Below are 17,384 nucleotides of genomic sequence, written 5' to 3'. Positions count from 1 at the left end.
TCCCGAAATTTGAGGGACATAGAAGAAAGCAGGTTTTGAAGGAATGCCATTTCTCCTACAACTAGCTAGCTTGTTTGCCTGCTCTCTCCCCCTCCCTCTCCCCCTTCCCCTCCCCTCCCTCTCCTCTTCCCTCTCCCCCTCCCACTCCCTCTGCTCCATAGATGGAGAAGTGATATGAAATGATAAAAGATGGACTCTCTAAAGAGGGTCACAGGCACAGGCGCAGGCGCAGGCGCAGGCGCAGGCGGTTAAGCCAAGGAAGGGCCCTGCAGAAGCGGTCCTGCCGGCAGCTCTCCTAGTCAATCAAGGCACCTGAGCTGATTTTTTAATGCCTGTTAGGACCATAGCATCTGGCTACCAGTTTGACTTTTTTTTTTTTTTTTTTTGAACCTGGCACAATTCCTTCTCAAAGGGATAACTTATGTGAGCATTCGTCCGTTGTTTGTTACAGCTTCATTGGGATACAAAGAAAGGTGTTTTGTTTTGTTTTGTTTTGTTTTCCGGAGCTGAGGACCGAACCCAGGGCCTTGAGCTTGCTAGGCAAGCGCTCTACCACTGAGCTAAATCCCCAACCCCGAAAGGTGTTTTTTTATTTAACCTTCGGGACTATGGAATCCAGATACCAGCTGCCCTGGAAACCGAAGGGGTTTCCACTGTGAGCTGAGTTTGAAAGAATAAAAGAAAAGGAGGCATAACGAACGCCCTATGCCCTCATGTTTAGTACTTTCCAGTCAAACAAGGATCCAGGCACCTTCTGTAGAGACTATGTTGAGAATATTCATTACATTTAGCACAAGGAAAAGGTCACTGTAGATGGGGGTCAAGGAGTTTACTGTAGGAGGACAGGGCGGGGCCGGGGAGGAGCAGAGGGTGGAGCTTAGAATAAAGCTGCAGAGTATCGAGTTAGACTTCCATTTCTCCAGGCAACCTCCCAACAAAGAACACACCTGCTATTGTGAGACGCTCGATCTGGGTCTGGGTCCGGGACCGATGATTTTTCTCTCAGCCACAGTGGAGCCGTGCCAGCCGCTTCAGAACCCTCTCCCCTCACTCCTACCCACACAGCTTCCGATTTCCTTGCCTTCTATTGTGGGGAGACTCTAGGCCTTATTTCAAACCTGGCAGAGCCCTAGCCTTGCCAATAAATTATTCCTTTGCTTGTTCACAGAAAGTTTTGGAAATTGCCATTTTTTTTCCTTCTTCTGGGGCTGAGGTAGTCAGGCCTTGTCTCATTAGATTAAAACAACCCCATCTCCATAAAACAGGCTGGCACAGTCTGGCTCCAAGAAGCTGGAGAAAGATGGCTTCGCACGTCCTAATTTTAGAAATTTATTTTATTGGCAAGGAGACAGTGTGAGGTACTTCATTAGAAGGTTAGTGTTGAGAATCCACAGTGCCCTTCTGTTGCTGAGGGTTGGTTTCGGGCTTTTTGTTTGTTTTTGTTTTGTTTTTTTGACACAGCCTTACTGTGTCATCCCTGGCTGGGCTGAAACTCACTGTGTAGACCTCAGACTCAGAGATCCACCCACGTTTGCCTCCAGAGCACTGGGATTAAAGGCGTGGATCACCACCCCCGGCTCTCATTAGCTTTTTGATGTTACTAGCGCCATACTTTGGTTTTGAGGTGGAAACAGGTGGGCGCTTAATCACTCAAAACCCTTTCTTTTGGGTAGAGGTTGGTGCTAATGAGATGTTCACCATATAAGGTGTTTTTTTATTTTTATGAAACTGGAGACTTTATTATACTGCTGCTGAGTGAGAAGTCATTCATCCGTTCATTTGCTGCAACCTATTAGTATCCAGTTTATGAATATCTATTAATATTTATTTTGCACAATTATATGCTAATAATAATGTATTATAATATAATATACAACAGCATTGAAATATAATATATAATGTATTGTAATATAATGAATAGTAAATGTCATTATTAATCAGTGTTTTTGCAAGTACCTGGGCAAAATATCCCAGGAGAAAATAGCTTTTTTTAAAGATTTATTTATTATATATAAGTCCATTGTAGCTGTCTTCAGACACACCAGAAGAGGGTATCGGATCCCATTACAGATGGTCATGAGTCACCATGGGGTTGCTGGGAATTGAACTCAGGACCTCTGGAAAAGCAGCCCGTGCTCTTAACCACTGAGCCATTCCTCCAGCCCAGATATATATATATATATATATATATATATATATATATATATATATATATATATATTTCACTAAAGAACCATTTCTTTACACAACTAGAATTCTTTTTTTTTTCCTTCTTTTTTTTTTTTTTCAGAGCTGGGGACCGAACCCAGGGCCTTGCGCTTGCTAGGCAAGCGCTCTACCACTGAGCTACATCCCCAACCCCCACAACTAGAATTCTTAAACATATCCTTTGTTTACTCATTTTTGTGTTTGTGACTGATGCGTGCGTGCTGCACTGTGCACGAGGGGCAACTGCTGGAGTCAGTTCTCTCCTTCCGTTGTGTGGGTCCCGGGGATTGAACTCAGGTCATCAAGCTTGCTGCAAGCCCCTCTCCCTCCTGAGCCATCTCAGCAGCCCAGAAACATCTCTTCTACACACACCTTTACCTAGTGCGTTGGCTGCAGCACAGGAAATAGGACATTGTGACTCAAGGCGGGGGTTGCGTGCCTGAGAAGCCATCCTGTGCACGTTTGTTAATTGTTTTGGCTGGCCAGCACCGGAAGTATTCACAGACACCTGTCCTGTGTGAGTCTGCAGAAACTTGGGGCTTGGTCATTGTTCTTATTTGCCTTCTGTTGCTGTGATTAAATACTGTGACCGAAAACAGCCTAGGAGAAGGCAGGGTTTCTTTGACTTGTGTTTCATAGTCCATCAGGAGGAGGACCCGTGGAGGAGCACTTTCTGTTAGCTCGTGCAGTCTGTTTCCTTATACAACCCAAACCCACCTGTCTAGGGTTGTTGCCGCCCACAGTGGACTGGCTCCTCCCACATCAATCCTTTATCAAGACGGTCTCTTACAGACAAGACCATAGGACAGTCTGATCTGGTGCATCCCTCCATGGAGACCCTGCCTCTCCCGGGGGACTCAAGGCTATGTCAAATTGTCAGCTGAAGCTAATGAGAAAAGTCACGAAGGAAGCAGGTGGCAGATGCCCCGCTTGAAAGCGTGCAAGATGCAGCACGGGCAGCAGAGTGTTGTGTGGAATTTAGAGTCAGGAACCTGAGGAAGAAGGTTGTTTTAGGGCTCTGTTCTCTAGAGTTAACATCGGTGTCAGTGTCAGTGGAGACTAGGGGGGCGGGGGGGGGACCAAATGAGATGAGGTTTGAGCGAATGAAGAAAAGTGGTGCTGCTCTGAGCTAAGGGGCTGAGCTGTGTTTGGGAAAGTGCCGGGTAAGGGACCAGAGAGAGAGTGCATAGGGCCAGGGCTAGGGGGCGGAGACAGTTGGGAACTCAGTTGCAATCATGGGTGACATTTACTGGGTGGATGTCACCGTCACTTTTACTCTGAGGCCTTGTGCACGATGCTCTGTTTGCAGACATGAGTTGGTCACATTTTGCAGAGAGGCGAGCGGTTTGCCTGTACCATCTCCAGTGGGACCAGGCCAGAGGCCCATAGGCAGGTCCATGATTCTCTCAGGCCGCTGTCCCTTTACTTTGGCGTTGTGACTTCATAGCACAGGTCCTTGCTGTTCTCCTGTAGATCCAGTTATGGGTGGCCTGACTCTCATGGGAAATGAGAGACTGGAGCAGACAGGGGCTCCGTTGCTCTCTGGGGTTCTTGCTTATATTCCTGTGGTCAGACCCAGTGTGTGTTTGTGACCATTCTGTGCTGTGGTAAAATACCATGACCAAAGCACCTTTTGAAAGAAGGGGATCTTATGGGCAGGCATATGATTGTGGAGGGTTGAGGCCATGTTGGTGAGACAGCGTGGCAGCAGGCTGAGAGCTCACATCTTGAAGTACAAGTACAAAGAAGAGGAGGGAGGAGGGGAGGGAGGGAGGAGGGAAGGGAGGGAGGGAGGAGGGAAGGGAGGGAGGGAGGAGGGAAGGGAGGAGGGAGGGTAGGAGGGAAGGAGGGGAGGGTGGATTGAGGGAAAGAGTGTGTGAGGGAGGAGGGAAGGGAGGGCAGTCTGAGGGAAAGAGGGAGGGAGGGAGGGAGGGGGAACAGAGAGACTGAGGAATGGAGGGAAGGAAGGGTGGGTGGATCGAGAATAAGAAGTGGGGTCGGGAGGTAGAAAGAGATAAGAGGACAAGAAAACACCGGGAAGGGCTGGAGATTTTGAAACCCCAAAGCTTGCCTCTAGTGACATACTAAGGCCAATCTAGACGTCCCAAACATCACCACCACCAACTGGCAACCCAGTATTAGATATGTGAATTCTCAGGGAACATTCCCATCTCATTCAAACCGTTGTGCCGGTGCATAGGAGATGCTCAAAATAGACTGTAAAAACCAACGACAATGTGGATAGTTATTAAATGCGTGTCGTGCAGTAACTGACTTATCCCCCCCACCCCTCCCACCTCCCACTATTGTGTTAGCTCACTACAGGGAAAACAGGCTCACTAGTTCAGGGATCGTACTGAAGGTCACTGGGGCTCAGGGGGAAAAAAAAGCTAAGATTCAGATGGGAATACTTGGCCTCCAGAAGTCAGGGCTTTAAACACCAGGGTTTACTGCTTTTATGAGAAAACGATTAGTTAAAATATATATGTGCTATAAAAATATATTTAGTAGTTCAGTTCAAAGCACATCGCTTATAAATAAAATTTATAATGCTGTAATGCATTTTCTTTTGAGAAAAACAGTTAACGGTTAAGACAGGTATATGGAATATGTGCATATAATATTTATACACACACATACACGTACTTGGGTTCTTGGAAGGAATATTAATATAATATCACTCATAGTAGTCTGACCTATAAGTGAGTACTGTATTTTAAAGGTTATTAATCTGTCTCATATATGTTCCAAGAAGCACATCACACAGCCCTATTATGACAATAAATACATGTCTTTTGCAGAAGGAGTTATAATAATAAGCAGATGTGATTTTTATTTTGGCTTCTTTTCAAGACAGGGTTTCTCTGCGTAGCCCTGACTGTCCGGGAATTCTCTCTGTAGACCAGGCTGGCCTTGAACTCACAGAGCTCTACCTCCCACGTTCTGGGATCAAAGGTACTTGCCACCACGCTCACCTGGTGTGGATTTTCATTATAGTTTACATTGACCTAACGGCTCAGTTCAGTGCCCAAGGGCTACACAAGGTCTGTAAACGTCTTGATGTTGCTCTCTGATCTAGCACGTGGTGCTGCATAGTGGGGTGAGGAGACTCTAAGGCCCCATTCTTCAAAGCCTAGTTTAGAAGATGAAGGTGAGGGCAAATCAGAGTGACAGGAGTATCTATGGACAAAGAGAGACCAGGGTGGGGGCTGGAGAGGTGACTCAGTGGTTAGAGCACTGGCTGCTCTTGCAGAGGATCCCGGTTCAGTTCCCAGCAGCCACGTGGTGGCTCACAGCCATCTGTAACTCTGGTTCTGGAAATCCAAGGCCCTCTTCTGGTCTCTGAAGGCTTTTGCAAGCATTCATACATGCAGGCACACATGCATACAGTAGACCTCTGAAAGGAGAGACGATTAGCAATTGAATTAAGTCATTGAACGTTTTTCCAGACAGAGGCAGAAGGCTGAGAATTATTTACAACTTAAATATTCACTGCTTTGGTGTGTGTTCATATACTAGCCTCTTCATTTATCCAGTTAATATCTCCAGACATCGAGTCTTCATGGTTCTCCTTTGTGTTAACATTCAAAGAGATCGATGGAGTCATGGAGGAGGGAAGGAGGGGGAGGGGGAGGAGGGGGAGATAGAGGAAAAGGAAGTAAAGGTGGGCAAAGTGGGCTCTGATTCAAACTCAGGGGTCACGCTGACAGGGTAAGGGTACTGTGATCAACCTTTGGGGTCCCCAAACCCTTTCATTTACCCACCTTTGAGCAGCTGCGTTTCTAATCCCTTCATGCGATACAGCATTTTCCTTTTCTTCTTGATTTTGTGTTTGGAAATTCTCTCTCCCTCTCTCCCTTTCCCTCCCGCTCCTCTTCCTCCTCTTCCTTTTCCTTCCCCTCCGATTATATCTTCTCTCCGCTTGGTACTCACTGTGTAGCTCAGGCTTGAATTGGTAGCAATCCTCCTGCCTCAACTTTTCATGAGCTAGAATTGCAGGCATAGGTCACTAGTGGCTGTCAACAATGGATTTTCTTTGTGAGTGCATGTGCATGCTTGTGCGTGCGTGCATGCGTGCGTGCGTGCGTGTGTGTGCGCGCGCGCTCGTGAGCGCACATTTCTGGGTACATGCACCTCTGTAGGCCCGAGGAGGTTGTGAGGTACCGGCCCTCTCACACTCTGTTTTACTCCTCGGAGACATGATCTTCCACTAACCCTGGAGCTAGCTGTTTCTTCTGCTAGGTTGGCTAGGCAGCAGACTCCAGGGGTCCTCTTGTCTTTGCTCTCCACATCAGGCGGGTGGGGGGGAGGCATGCACAGCCATGCTGGGCTTTTGTCTGTGTGCAGGGGTCCAAGCTCAGATTCTCATGCACGCTCGGTGAGAGCCCTAACCCACTAAGCCGTCTCCCCAGCATCTTTTTTTTTTTTCTATTTCTTTTTTAAATTTTACTTTTCAGTGCTGAGGAACAAATCCAGGGTTCTGCTAGGTGAGCGGCCCACCCCTCGGCTGCATCTCTGGTTAAAAAGAAAAAAAAGAAGAAGTCGCCTGTTTGTTATACCAGATAGTGCTTGTGCGCACCTCTAACCCCAGCACTCAGGAGGCAGGGGCAGGGGCAGGGGCAGGGGCAGGGGCAGGGGCAGGGGCAGGGGCAGGGGCAGGGGCAGGGGCAGGGGCATCCCTGTGAGTTGGAAGCCAGGGGCAGGGGCAGGGGCAGGGGCAGGGGCATCCCTGTGAGTTGGAAGCCAGGGGCAGGGTCAGGGGCAGGGGCAGGGGCAGGGGCAGGGGCAGGGGCATCCCTGTGAGTTGGAAGCCAGCCTGGTCTACAGAGCGATTTCCAGGACAGTCAAGGCTACACAGAGAAACCGTACCTCAAAAAACCAAAACGAAAACAACAACAAAACACTTTAAAAGTAGCAGCAACAACAACATTTGTTTGTGTGTAAAGGAGTCATAGAGCTGGTGACGTAGCACCTTTGAAGGTGGTCTAAATCTTTTTGATGATGAATTAAACATAAATAATTTGATAGAATATCTTACTGTGGCCTTTTAAAACAGTTCATTTTATTTAATATCACTGTACCTGCATTGTGTGTGTGTGTGTATGTATGTGCATGTGTGTATGTATGTGTGTGCATGTGTGTGTGTGTGTGTATGTATGTATGTGTGCGTGTGCCTTTAGTTCTCTCCTACCTTTATGTGGGTTCTGGGGATTGAACTCTGATTGTCAGGTTTCAGCAGCAATCACCTTTACCCACTGAACCCTCTTATCAGCCCCTATTGTGACTTTTAATAATCTGGACATGGTATACATCTGAGCATGTGATAAGAATAAAAACTCTTAGGCATTCTGTCCAGACTAGATGAACATGTCTTTATAATTAAGGTGAACTTGGCCTGCTCTACCTCAGTGAAGACAGTCTCTGAGTGCCTGTCACTTTTGAGTGCACATTCGGGGACTGTAATCAACAAGATACATGTTTATTAAATACTTAGAAACACAGAGGCACAAAACAAAGACAGAAACCTGGCCCTTCTCATAGTCACAGTAGAAGCAGCTAGGAGACATGTCAAACAATTTAGCGAACGGAAAACAATGAAATCAGGAATAGGTTTAGTCTCCTGTTAGTCCTTTCAGTCTATTTCAGAGGGGGATTCGACTCTTTTTTTTTTTTCCTGCCTAATCCCCTCTTGTATTTGTATTGTGGTAGATGTCATTCATAAACTGGTGTCTAGGCTCTGCCAGCAAAGTATTCTTGCTGTTGGCATGGAAGCCTGGTGCTACCTGCTGATGTCATACATGTCCGGCAACAGCAATGTGGAATATGAATTCACAAGTAAAAATTTGTGGAGCATCCCTCTCCTCTTGTGTTGGTTTGAATGAAAGTGACCTCCAGGGCTCATATGTTTGAACACTTGGTCCCCAGTTGGTGGAACTGTTAGGGAAGGATTAGGAGGCTTGTTGGTTTGTCACTGAGGGTGGCCTTGAGGATTCAAAAGCCCACTCCATTCCCAGTTAGCGTTTTGTCTCAAGATGTGAACTATGAATTACTGCCCTGCAGTCAGGCCTGCATGCCAACTGCCATGCTCCCCACCATGGTTGTGGTGGACTCTTTGATACTCATAAGCCCCCCCCCCAAATACTTTATTCTATACGTAACCTTGGTAATAATGTCTTATCATGATAGAAAAGCAACAAAGATAGAAGTTGGTACCAGGAGTGGGGTTTGAACCCACAGACATCTATACTGGGTGCATAAGCACAAAGAAAGCATTTTCTTTTATAAGTTACCTTGGTCATGGTCTTATCACAGCCATAGAAGAGGAGAACACCCCTCCGTTTAAAGGAAAAACAATTATCATCCTGTTGCAACTTTACTGAAGGCTTTTGGAAGCATGCAGCTTATCATTCTGATGTTGCAAAACAAACTGTCACTTTCTGGTTGCTTCAGTCTTTGCTTACATAAGAAGTTACTTTATTAGAGGACTAAGACTAGATTCTCCCTTTGACCCAAAGGTGTTTCCACTGGGGTAGTACTTTTATCATGATGTTAATGGCTGCTTGGTGATTCATTAGCACTTGCTTTCCATCTCAAGATTTTAACAGTATTTGCTATGTGTCTTCTTTGTTCACATTAACATTCAAATATGATTATTTCTATATTATGAAAATATCAATTTCATTAGTTTACATGTGTTTTTGCTCTTATATAATCATTCATGAATATATATGATTATGTATATACATTACAAATTTTAAAATTTGTACATAATTCGGAAGCAACAGTGGGGAGACTGAATTATTGATCTCGTTCTCTCTTAGATCATTAATTCAGCCTTTAGGCTGGCTTTATTCTGAGCAGGTCACATTGTTTGTCTGATCTAACTATTGAATATTTACAAATTTGCACATAAAAATTGGAACAAATACCACATAGAAGGAAATGGGGGGGAGTTGATATCCAACAGAATCAATTTGTATTAAAACCCACCTATAGTCAATAATTAATATATATATACTGGAATAGTGGTATGGAATCAAAATTATTTGAGACCCTGTGTCTCAAATGTAGCATATGTTGGTGGTGTCTTGGTGAGTGTAGCTTCCCTCACAGCATCTCAGATGTTTAGGAATTCATTATTAAATTCTTGGTTAGCAGTCACCATGATCTCATTTTCTAGCTAATACACGATAGGAGACACAGCAATGTGTGTTGGAGGAAAAAGGCTCAAGTGTATGTGAAATGAAAATCCGACTTTTGGCTCTCCCAGCAACTTGAAATATAGCACAGAGCAGTGAAATTTCAAGCAAATGTGCACAGCCTGGAGATCTCTGTGCTTTGTCTGTATCTCTGTAGCCACAGTGCTTTATTTTAAGGCTCTTTTGCTTCCTTCCATGTTTATTGATTGTAAGACCTTTCAGGAAGCCATTCCTATTGCCTGAGTAGTTAAGGATGATACTTCTAGGATCTGGACTTGGGGAGTTGTTTCTATGGGGCAAAACACCTTTACAGATATTTTTGGGTACTTTAAATAAAAATTTAGCTCATGAGATAGAGAATACTGTTCAGACCACAGGGTTTCACAGAACACGTTTTGCTTACATGTGTGTACAAGTTTTGTTTGTGCCTCTTGAGTTATTCCTGATAAGCAAACCCAGGGTCTTCCCTCCCCAATTACATTCACAAATCTCTAATTAGCTCTTCACATAGGCCATGAGCATCTGTGGGGGAGGGGTGGGGTTTGCAGTGGGCGTGGAGGTTGAGTTCTGCTGAGAAACTTCAGTGCAGTGGCCTCGGGGCAACCTGGGAAACACAGTGGTGTTAACAACAGTGCCAAAGGATAGCTCCTTGACTTTCAGACAGCAGTGCCAAGGACATCATATGGACAGCAGTGCCTTTCTGCATTTTTTAGAAGGTTTTTTTTAATGCTTACTTTACCTCTTTGACCATTACGTTTTTCAGGATCTCCCCAGAGTCCTCCTTCTCCATCAGTTGGCGAAGCAGGAAGGTGCTTGGACCATCCTTCCCTTGTTACCGCAGTAGGTACCTTTAACTTGTACTTCTTAGGAAGGTTTTTCAAATGATTAAGAGGTTGTATGTTTCTTGAGATGGTAAATGGATGGAATTTGAGTTTTATATTTTGTGACTACTGTATGAACTAGATTTTTTTCATGACTGGTTCTTAATTATACTTAGTTTTTGCTTACCTTTAAAAAATGATTTAGTTTAGTTTATCGGTATGAATGTTTGCTTGTGTATGGGCACTACCTGCATGCAGTACTCACAGAGGTCAGAGGAAGGCATTGGATACCCTAGAAGTGGTCGTGAACTGCTATGTGGGTGTTGGGAACCAAAGCCAGGTCCTCTGCAAGAGCAGCCAGTGCCCTAACCACTGAGCCTTCTCTCCACCCCCAAAGTTTTTATTTTTATTTTTAGGTGTGTTTCTTTCTTAAATGGCAAACTGCTTCAAACTTGCATTTGAAATTGTTCTTGTAAACAGTTGTTATTATGGGCAGGATGAATTAGGAGAGCTCACCATCTAGAGACTGGTAGTCCCCGCTTTCTTCTTGATGCTGAGATACACGGTGGGGATATGTGGTGTGCAGCACAGACACCGTGCTTTCTACCATCTCCCATCTCCTAGATATTAAACCTCCCTGCAAAGCCTGCATCATATGGAATATATACCAGGAATCTGTGTGCCATAACTCATTTCTTCCCATCAGGTTTTCGGTAACGTACAGCAAGAATTCAGCGTGGATTTTCTTCTGTGAAGAAGAGACGAGAATACAAATCCCCAGACTCCTAGAAACGCTCAGACGATATGACCCATCTAAGGTGTGTATGACTTCAAAACCATGCTTTCACTTGGGGGACAATAATTCAGAGAAAACTCGATTTTCAGTAAGAGATATTTGAAGTAATAGCTTGAGTTTTGAAAGCGGTGTGGTAAAATTCTCTGAAGTTTGCGGCTCACAGAGAACATGCAATAAGCCATTCTCTGTGAAAAAAGTCTATTTATTCGAGGTGACAACACAAGGAAGTGAAAACCATGGCAAAAGCAGCAGCAGCAGGAGCAGCAGGAGTAGCAGCAGCAGCAGGGGCAGGGGCAGCAGCAGGGGCAGCAGCAGGAGCAGCAGCAGCAGCAGCAGAAGCAGCAGAACCTTTAGGGTCATTGACCAATTTTCTACAGGAATAAAATTAAATTGGCTGGTTTTCCTCATCAGAAAGGGGCACATACAGAACGCACAAAAGGATTTTTATTTATTTATGTGTTGTTTTACCTTACACGTGGTGATGTTTTGCATGCATGCATGTGCTTTTGTAACTAGTGTTGGGGAATACAGGCTGTGTGCTGGTGCAGGCAACACTCATCAACAGACAGCTTTTGTAGGCAGCACGGTCCACCGGTGTAAGAAGCCCACTGCTTTCGATGGTGTTAAGTGTCGGGAGCATCCGTTGTGGCTTCCTTCCATTTTCTGAGAAGCCAGAGACATAACTGGATGGGGAGTCCCTTAGGTAGGAGAGGGGATAGAAAGGCCTTTCGCCCAGTCCTCCCAGACGATGCCGGCCCCAGTTATGAAACTCGTTGCTGTGTTTTGTGTAAACCATTGGTGAGGCTTTTACGTTTCCTCCTGACTTGTGGAAGATCCCTAAATCTTCTTTTCCTTTCCAATGTTGGGGTTGCGACCTCTTTCCCAGTGTCTGCTTCACCTGGAGATTCTTGCCTCATGACCCGTGGTGGTTCCAACTCTGTAGGGGAGATGGTGACTCACGGTGGCTTCTTAACGGAATCGGGATGATAAATGGAGAAGTTCGAAGTGGGTTCATGAGAGGCAAGTTCAGACGGGAGGCGAAAGGAGACGCTTGCTTTTCCTTCCCGAACTCTGCTGTATGGAGAAAATGCTTTATTTCTTTGGAAAGTAGCGTGACGGAATATAGATGACACAATGTTCAAACCAGCGGGGCTTTTTTTTCCCCCTCTACTGTTGGGAATCTTAGGAGAAAAAGAAGGTCAGAATTGACACCAAGAAAGAATCACTGCGCCACGCATTGGGAACTGACTGGGCGTTTTGATTTCGATCCTCCCCTCCTCAGCGTCTCCCCGGCATCTGTGCAAACGCAAACTTAGGTCCTTGTTCAGTGCTCTGAATGTGTACGTTTAATAGTCGTTGAAGAGATTGATCTCGGTTCAAATGCCTTCTTAGCTGGTTTCCGAAAATCCCCTACGATCTCGTTTGAGCTCTTCCACCCCATAGTGTGCCTTTAACATCTGTATAGCTGGTAAGGCATATTAACTTTGATTTATTTTTAGTAGCAATGAGGCATGGTGCTGGTTACGAGTAGTCCTTGTAGAATATCACTGGTTATTTTCCCAGTTTTATCTTTTATTGTTGTTCTTTCCACAGAGCCACTAAGAAAGCCATTAGTTAGGAGGGAAGATATTTGGCTCTTTCCACAGAGTCTCCATTGAGTCCTTCCTTAAAATAGTTTATGACCTCAGTAAAATATTAATAGGCAGTCCTGTGTGCTTTATAATATCTGGACAGCGTGATTAGGAGATAAAATATGACGATGTTTTGCGTAAAACAGTGCTGGCACGGATGGTTCAGGTGGTGAGAGCTCTGTGAGAAGGGATAGGGGTGGGGGCAAGGTTGGGAAATCCTGAGAATGGGGCTTCCGGGTCTGGGATCGGCTCTTCCGGTCCCTCCTTCTGTTGTGGTTTCCTGACACCTTCCAGCAGCTCTACGTGTTTTTCTTGTGTTTGTTTTTCCTTGGTGGCTGTGGAGGTCTGAGCCAGGCCGTCCTGGAGTGGCTGGGTGGGGATGCTTTTCACTGCACTTTGACCACAGATAATATTCCTCTAGTCTGAGAAGCCCAATCCGGGCCATTTGCCTCTTTTCTGATCAGGTTCCCCACACCTACTGTGTACCAGGCACATGGGACTTCCTTATTATTGATGATTTTAGTTCCTCCACACCGGGGACTTCGCACAATCTCACTGACTGTTCTTCTTCAGATTTTTCCCCCACTGTGAGCGTCTTGGTGTTATTTCACCGCTGTTGTTCGTCTTTAGAGGGTTCTCTCTCTTTCCCGCGCAGGCTCCGCCCACCCTAACCCCAGGTCGGTTGCTGTACCTCCTTTAGTTTCTGTCGCCTCTCAATTGTACATGCTGTGTCCCTGATGGTTGTCGGCCCTTGATAAATATTGAGTGAAGAATGAGCGAGTGGATGAATATTAATCTGGAAGGAAGTTCTCAAAGTTTAAAACCTCCCTGCCTGGAGCTGGAGAGATGGCTCGGGTTAAGAGCGCTCGCTGGCTGCTCTCACAAAGGACCCATGTTTGAACCCCAGCACCCACGTGATGACTTACAGGCATCTGTAACTCTTAATTCCAAGAGGTCCGATGCCCTCTTCTGACCACTGTGTGCATGTGGTGCAATGCCAGCCAAGTGGGCAAAAGCTTCATCCACATAAAATTAAATAATTAAGTCTTTCATAAAACACTCTATGGCTTCCCTTGCCGTAATATTCTTATGTGGACTATTCTATAAAATACCACTCAGGCTGGAGACAGGGGTGAAGTCACCTGTAGTCGTCACGCCTCACCGTCTAAGTTTAACGCTAGGACACACAATTGTTCTCTTGCTTGCACACAGGCTGCACATACACAGGCTGCGCACACATACATATACACTCTAAATAATTGCACAGTTTAAAATTAAGAAAAATTCCTTTATTTATGGCACAGATCTGCACATAAAAAAGCTTAGGCAATATGAAAATTAAAAAGATTCTTATATTTGTGATCTAATGATAGCTAGTATTTTGTTCACACCAATAATCCGATCTTGAATTACTTCTTAACTACAAAGATTGTGATAGATTTATTACCAGACTCGTGTTAATTATATTTTCATTTGGAGTCTACAGAAGCATAATTTATGTTAACTTTGTCTCCCAAGGTATTTAGTTGACTAGTTCTGCTTCTGCAGCCTTGCATCTGGCCTTACAACTAAGCGGCTTTTCAAGAATTATATTTTTTATTTAACAGGAATGGTTTTTGGGAAAAGCACTGTACGACGAAGAATCCACGATCATTCACCATTACGCCTTCTCTGAGAACCCGACTGTCTTTAAATATCCGGACTTCGCTGCTGGCTGGGCCCTTAGCATCCCGCTTGTGAGCAAGTAAGAATTCAGTAGACGCTTTGGGGAGCGTGTGTTATTTCACTGACTTTGGCACCTGATGGTTCTCATAGGTTCTCGGATGAGTCTTCAGCCAGAGGTGTCTCGAAGGAGTGGGAAAAAGTGACAGAGAGATAGACAGGGCGCTCTAGCCTTAGCACGGTCCCTGACAAAGCCCTATAGACAGACCCTTCCCTTCTTTCTATTTCCTAGAAGTTTCTGGCAAAGTAAAGTGACTAGTAAGTCCTGAGGGAGGAGACCAAAGGGACAGAGAACTTGGAGGAATCATGACCGTCCTGTGGGGATCTCTTTCACCACCATGTACCTTTGATCACCAGTAACAACAAGAACAAGAAAGACTCAGTGACTAGCGGGGAGGTGGGGGGGGTGGGGGGGGTGACGGGGATGCTAATTAAGGGAATGAATACTCAGGTGGGAGAAGGCCCTCCGGGCAATGGTGTCTGTTGTGTCCATGAGTGTTTCAGGGCCCTGCACAGCTGTAAGGAGATTGAAGGTGACCTAGTTCAGCTGAGGAGAAATATGTCGTGTTCAGGTTTTTGTTAGTGTGCCTTAATTATGCACCTTTTTTTCCTTTGGAAGATAGAAGGCTGGAAAACATCTGCGGCCTTTGTGTTATCAGAGGTGGGCCGCTGTAGAGGGACACTTACCATGTGAATTCACAGCTGTCCTAAACTCCTGCGTGACTCAGTTCATGCGTGGTAGTTTCATACACTGTAACTCTGCTTTGTCCCAGTATTGATGACACAGTTGCCCCATTTAGACAGGAACATTCCTCAGTGGCAGAGCGATTACCCAGCCCACACAATTTGAATCTGAGCCGGAGTTTGTTGGGCACTATCCGTTGTGGTAAAGAACAGACAACACAGGGGTTGGGGATTTAGCTCAGTGGTAGAGCGCTTGCCTAGCAAGCGCAAGGCCCTGGGTTTGGTCCCCAGCTCCGAAAAAAAGAAAAGAAAAAAAAAAAAACAAAAAAAACAGACAACACTGAGAACAGAAATTATTTGGCACCATAGTTCTCTGTTCTTTTGGAACTTTTCTGGGAAATTCTAGGAACTTTCTGAACTTTGCACAAGATAAGCTCTCGGCCCTAATTCCACTGGTTACCACTAGAGCTTTTAAATTAAGTTTAGTTTCTAAGTGACAACTGCACACTTGCGAGTACCACACAGTGTCTCAGCACATGGAGAGGCTGTGGGCTGTTTCAGTCAGGCTCCACAGAGGCAGGGAGATGGCTTGGAGGTTAGGCGCAGTGGCAGCGGACCCACGTTTGATTCCCAGCATCCACATGGAGGCTCACAATGAACGGTCTGTAACTCCAGTTCCTGGGGATCCAATGTCATCTTCTGGTCCCTGCCGGCCCTCACTGCAGGCACACGGTGTGTTCATGTGTCTATGCACACAAACACTCTGTACAAAGAAATGTATAAACCAGGAAACGCACATTTGTCTTCTCAAACATTATCATCATTTATGGTAAGAACACTCAAACTCCTTTCTTTAAGATTCCCACAAGAGGGGCTGGAGAGATGGCTCAGTGGTTAGAGCACTGACTGCTTTTCCAGAGGTCCTGAGTTCAAATCCCAGCAACCACATGGTGGCTCACAGCCATCTGTAATGGAATCCGATGCCCTCTTCTGGTGTGTCTGAGAACAGCTACAGTGCACTCACATAAATGAAATCTTTTTAAAAAATTAAATGACTAGCACACACAGCAAACTTACATAGTTTTCAGGCGAAACTAATATAACTAAGTCTCCTTAAGTGTCTGATGTCTGTCCTCAAAGCCTCTTGTCTCTTTAAAGAAATGCAGGCTTTGTGCTGTTTTTGACTCTAAAGTTATATGTGCTGATTTCTACAGTATTTCCTGTAAGTTTGATAACCTGGTGGGATGTTTCATAGTGGCATGCCCACTCCGGAACCCCACTCAGGAACCCCACTCAGGTACCCCACTCAGTCTCCCCCCCGCCCCCGTCAGACATTTTGCCTCATTCTCACTTGGAGTTGTTTGTTTGTTTTTTACTTTACTGCGTCATTTGTTCTGAATGACATCTGAAGAGAGGGACAGTGGATCCACTTAGTAGTAGATCGCAAAGTAGATCAATAATTCGCAAAACGAAAAGAGTCCCACAAAAGCTACACAACTGTAACGTGTGTGGGGGCCTAGGTCAGCCCCACACATGCTCCTGGTGGGCAGTTCAGTCTCTGTGAGTCCCCGTGGGCTCAGGGTGGTTGATTCTGTGTTTGTTGTTGTTGGTGGTGGGTTTTTTTTTTAAATTGTTTTATTTTAGATTTATTCATTTATTATATATAAGTACACTGTAGCTGTCTTCAGATACACCAGAAGAGGGCACCAGATCTCTTTACAGATGGTTGTGAGCCACCATGTGGTTGCTGGGAATTGAACTCATGACATCTGGAAGAGCACTCTTAACTGCTGAGCCATCTCTCCAGCCTGGTGGGGTTTTTTGTTTGTTTGTTTGTTTGTTTGTTTGTTTTTAATGGTGTCTTTGACCTCTCTTGCCCTTATAATCCTTCCCTCCCAATCTCCCAGCCCCCACCAACTCCCCAACCTCCCCTCCCTGCTTCCTGGGATTCCCAAAGTTCTACCTGTTGTTTGGCTGTGAGTCTCTGCACTGTTTCTATCAGTTCCTGGTGAAGCCTCTCTGGTGACAATTGGGCCAGACACCAATCATTAGGAATCGTTTCATTGACTTTTTTTTTTTTTTTTTTTTTTTTTTTTTTTTTTTTTTTTTTTACTGTTTGTGTTTTGTTCTACCCTGGGTCTCTGGGTTATGCTGACCCTCTGGGCAGTGTCCAGGGTGGGCTCCCTCTCATGGCCTGGGTCTCTTATTTATTATGTTTTTAAGAAAGGTTTTGCATGTATACACTGTGTGTGCACGAGTGTGTGCTTGTGTCCATGCACATGTGTGACGGGGGTTGGGGGGTATAGAACCCACTGAACTCGTC

The 17,384-nt window shown here is 45.3% G+C and overlaps 1 protein-coding gene across 1 annotated transcript in view; it reads left to right on the top strand.

Annotated features, from left to right (window-relative positions):
• Positions 1 to 17,384, top strand: part of B3glct (beta 3-glucosyltransferase) — a 91,281-nt gene that overhangs the window by 41,792 nt on the left and 32,105 nt on the right. Inside the window, exons 5-7 of the mRNA NM_001398955.1 lie at positions 10,171 to 10,247; positions 10,935 to 11,046; positions 14,263 to 14,399. Of these exons, the coding sequence (NP_001385884.1) occupies positions 10,171 to 10,247; positions 10,935 to 11,046; positions 14,263 to 14,399 (326 nt within the window). The remainder of the gene's footprint in view (positions 1 to 10,170; positions 10,248 to 10,934; positions 11,047 to 14,262; positions 14,400 to 17,384) is intronic.

This window comes from Rattus norvegicus, chromosome 12 (genome assembly GCF_036323735.1).
Source record: "Rattus norvegicus strain BN/NHsdMcwi chromosome 12, GRCr8, whole genome shotgun sequence".
In the NCBI taxonomy this organism is placed as follows: Eukaryota; Metazoa; Chordata; class Mammalia; order Rodentia; family Muridae; genus Rattus; species Rattus norvegicus.
This window is presented reverse-complemented; position numbering and strand designations above follow the sequence as displayed.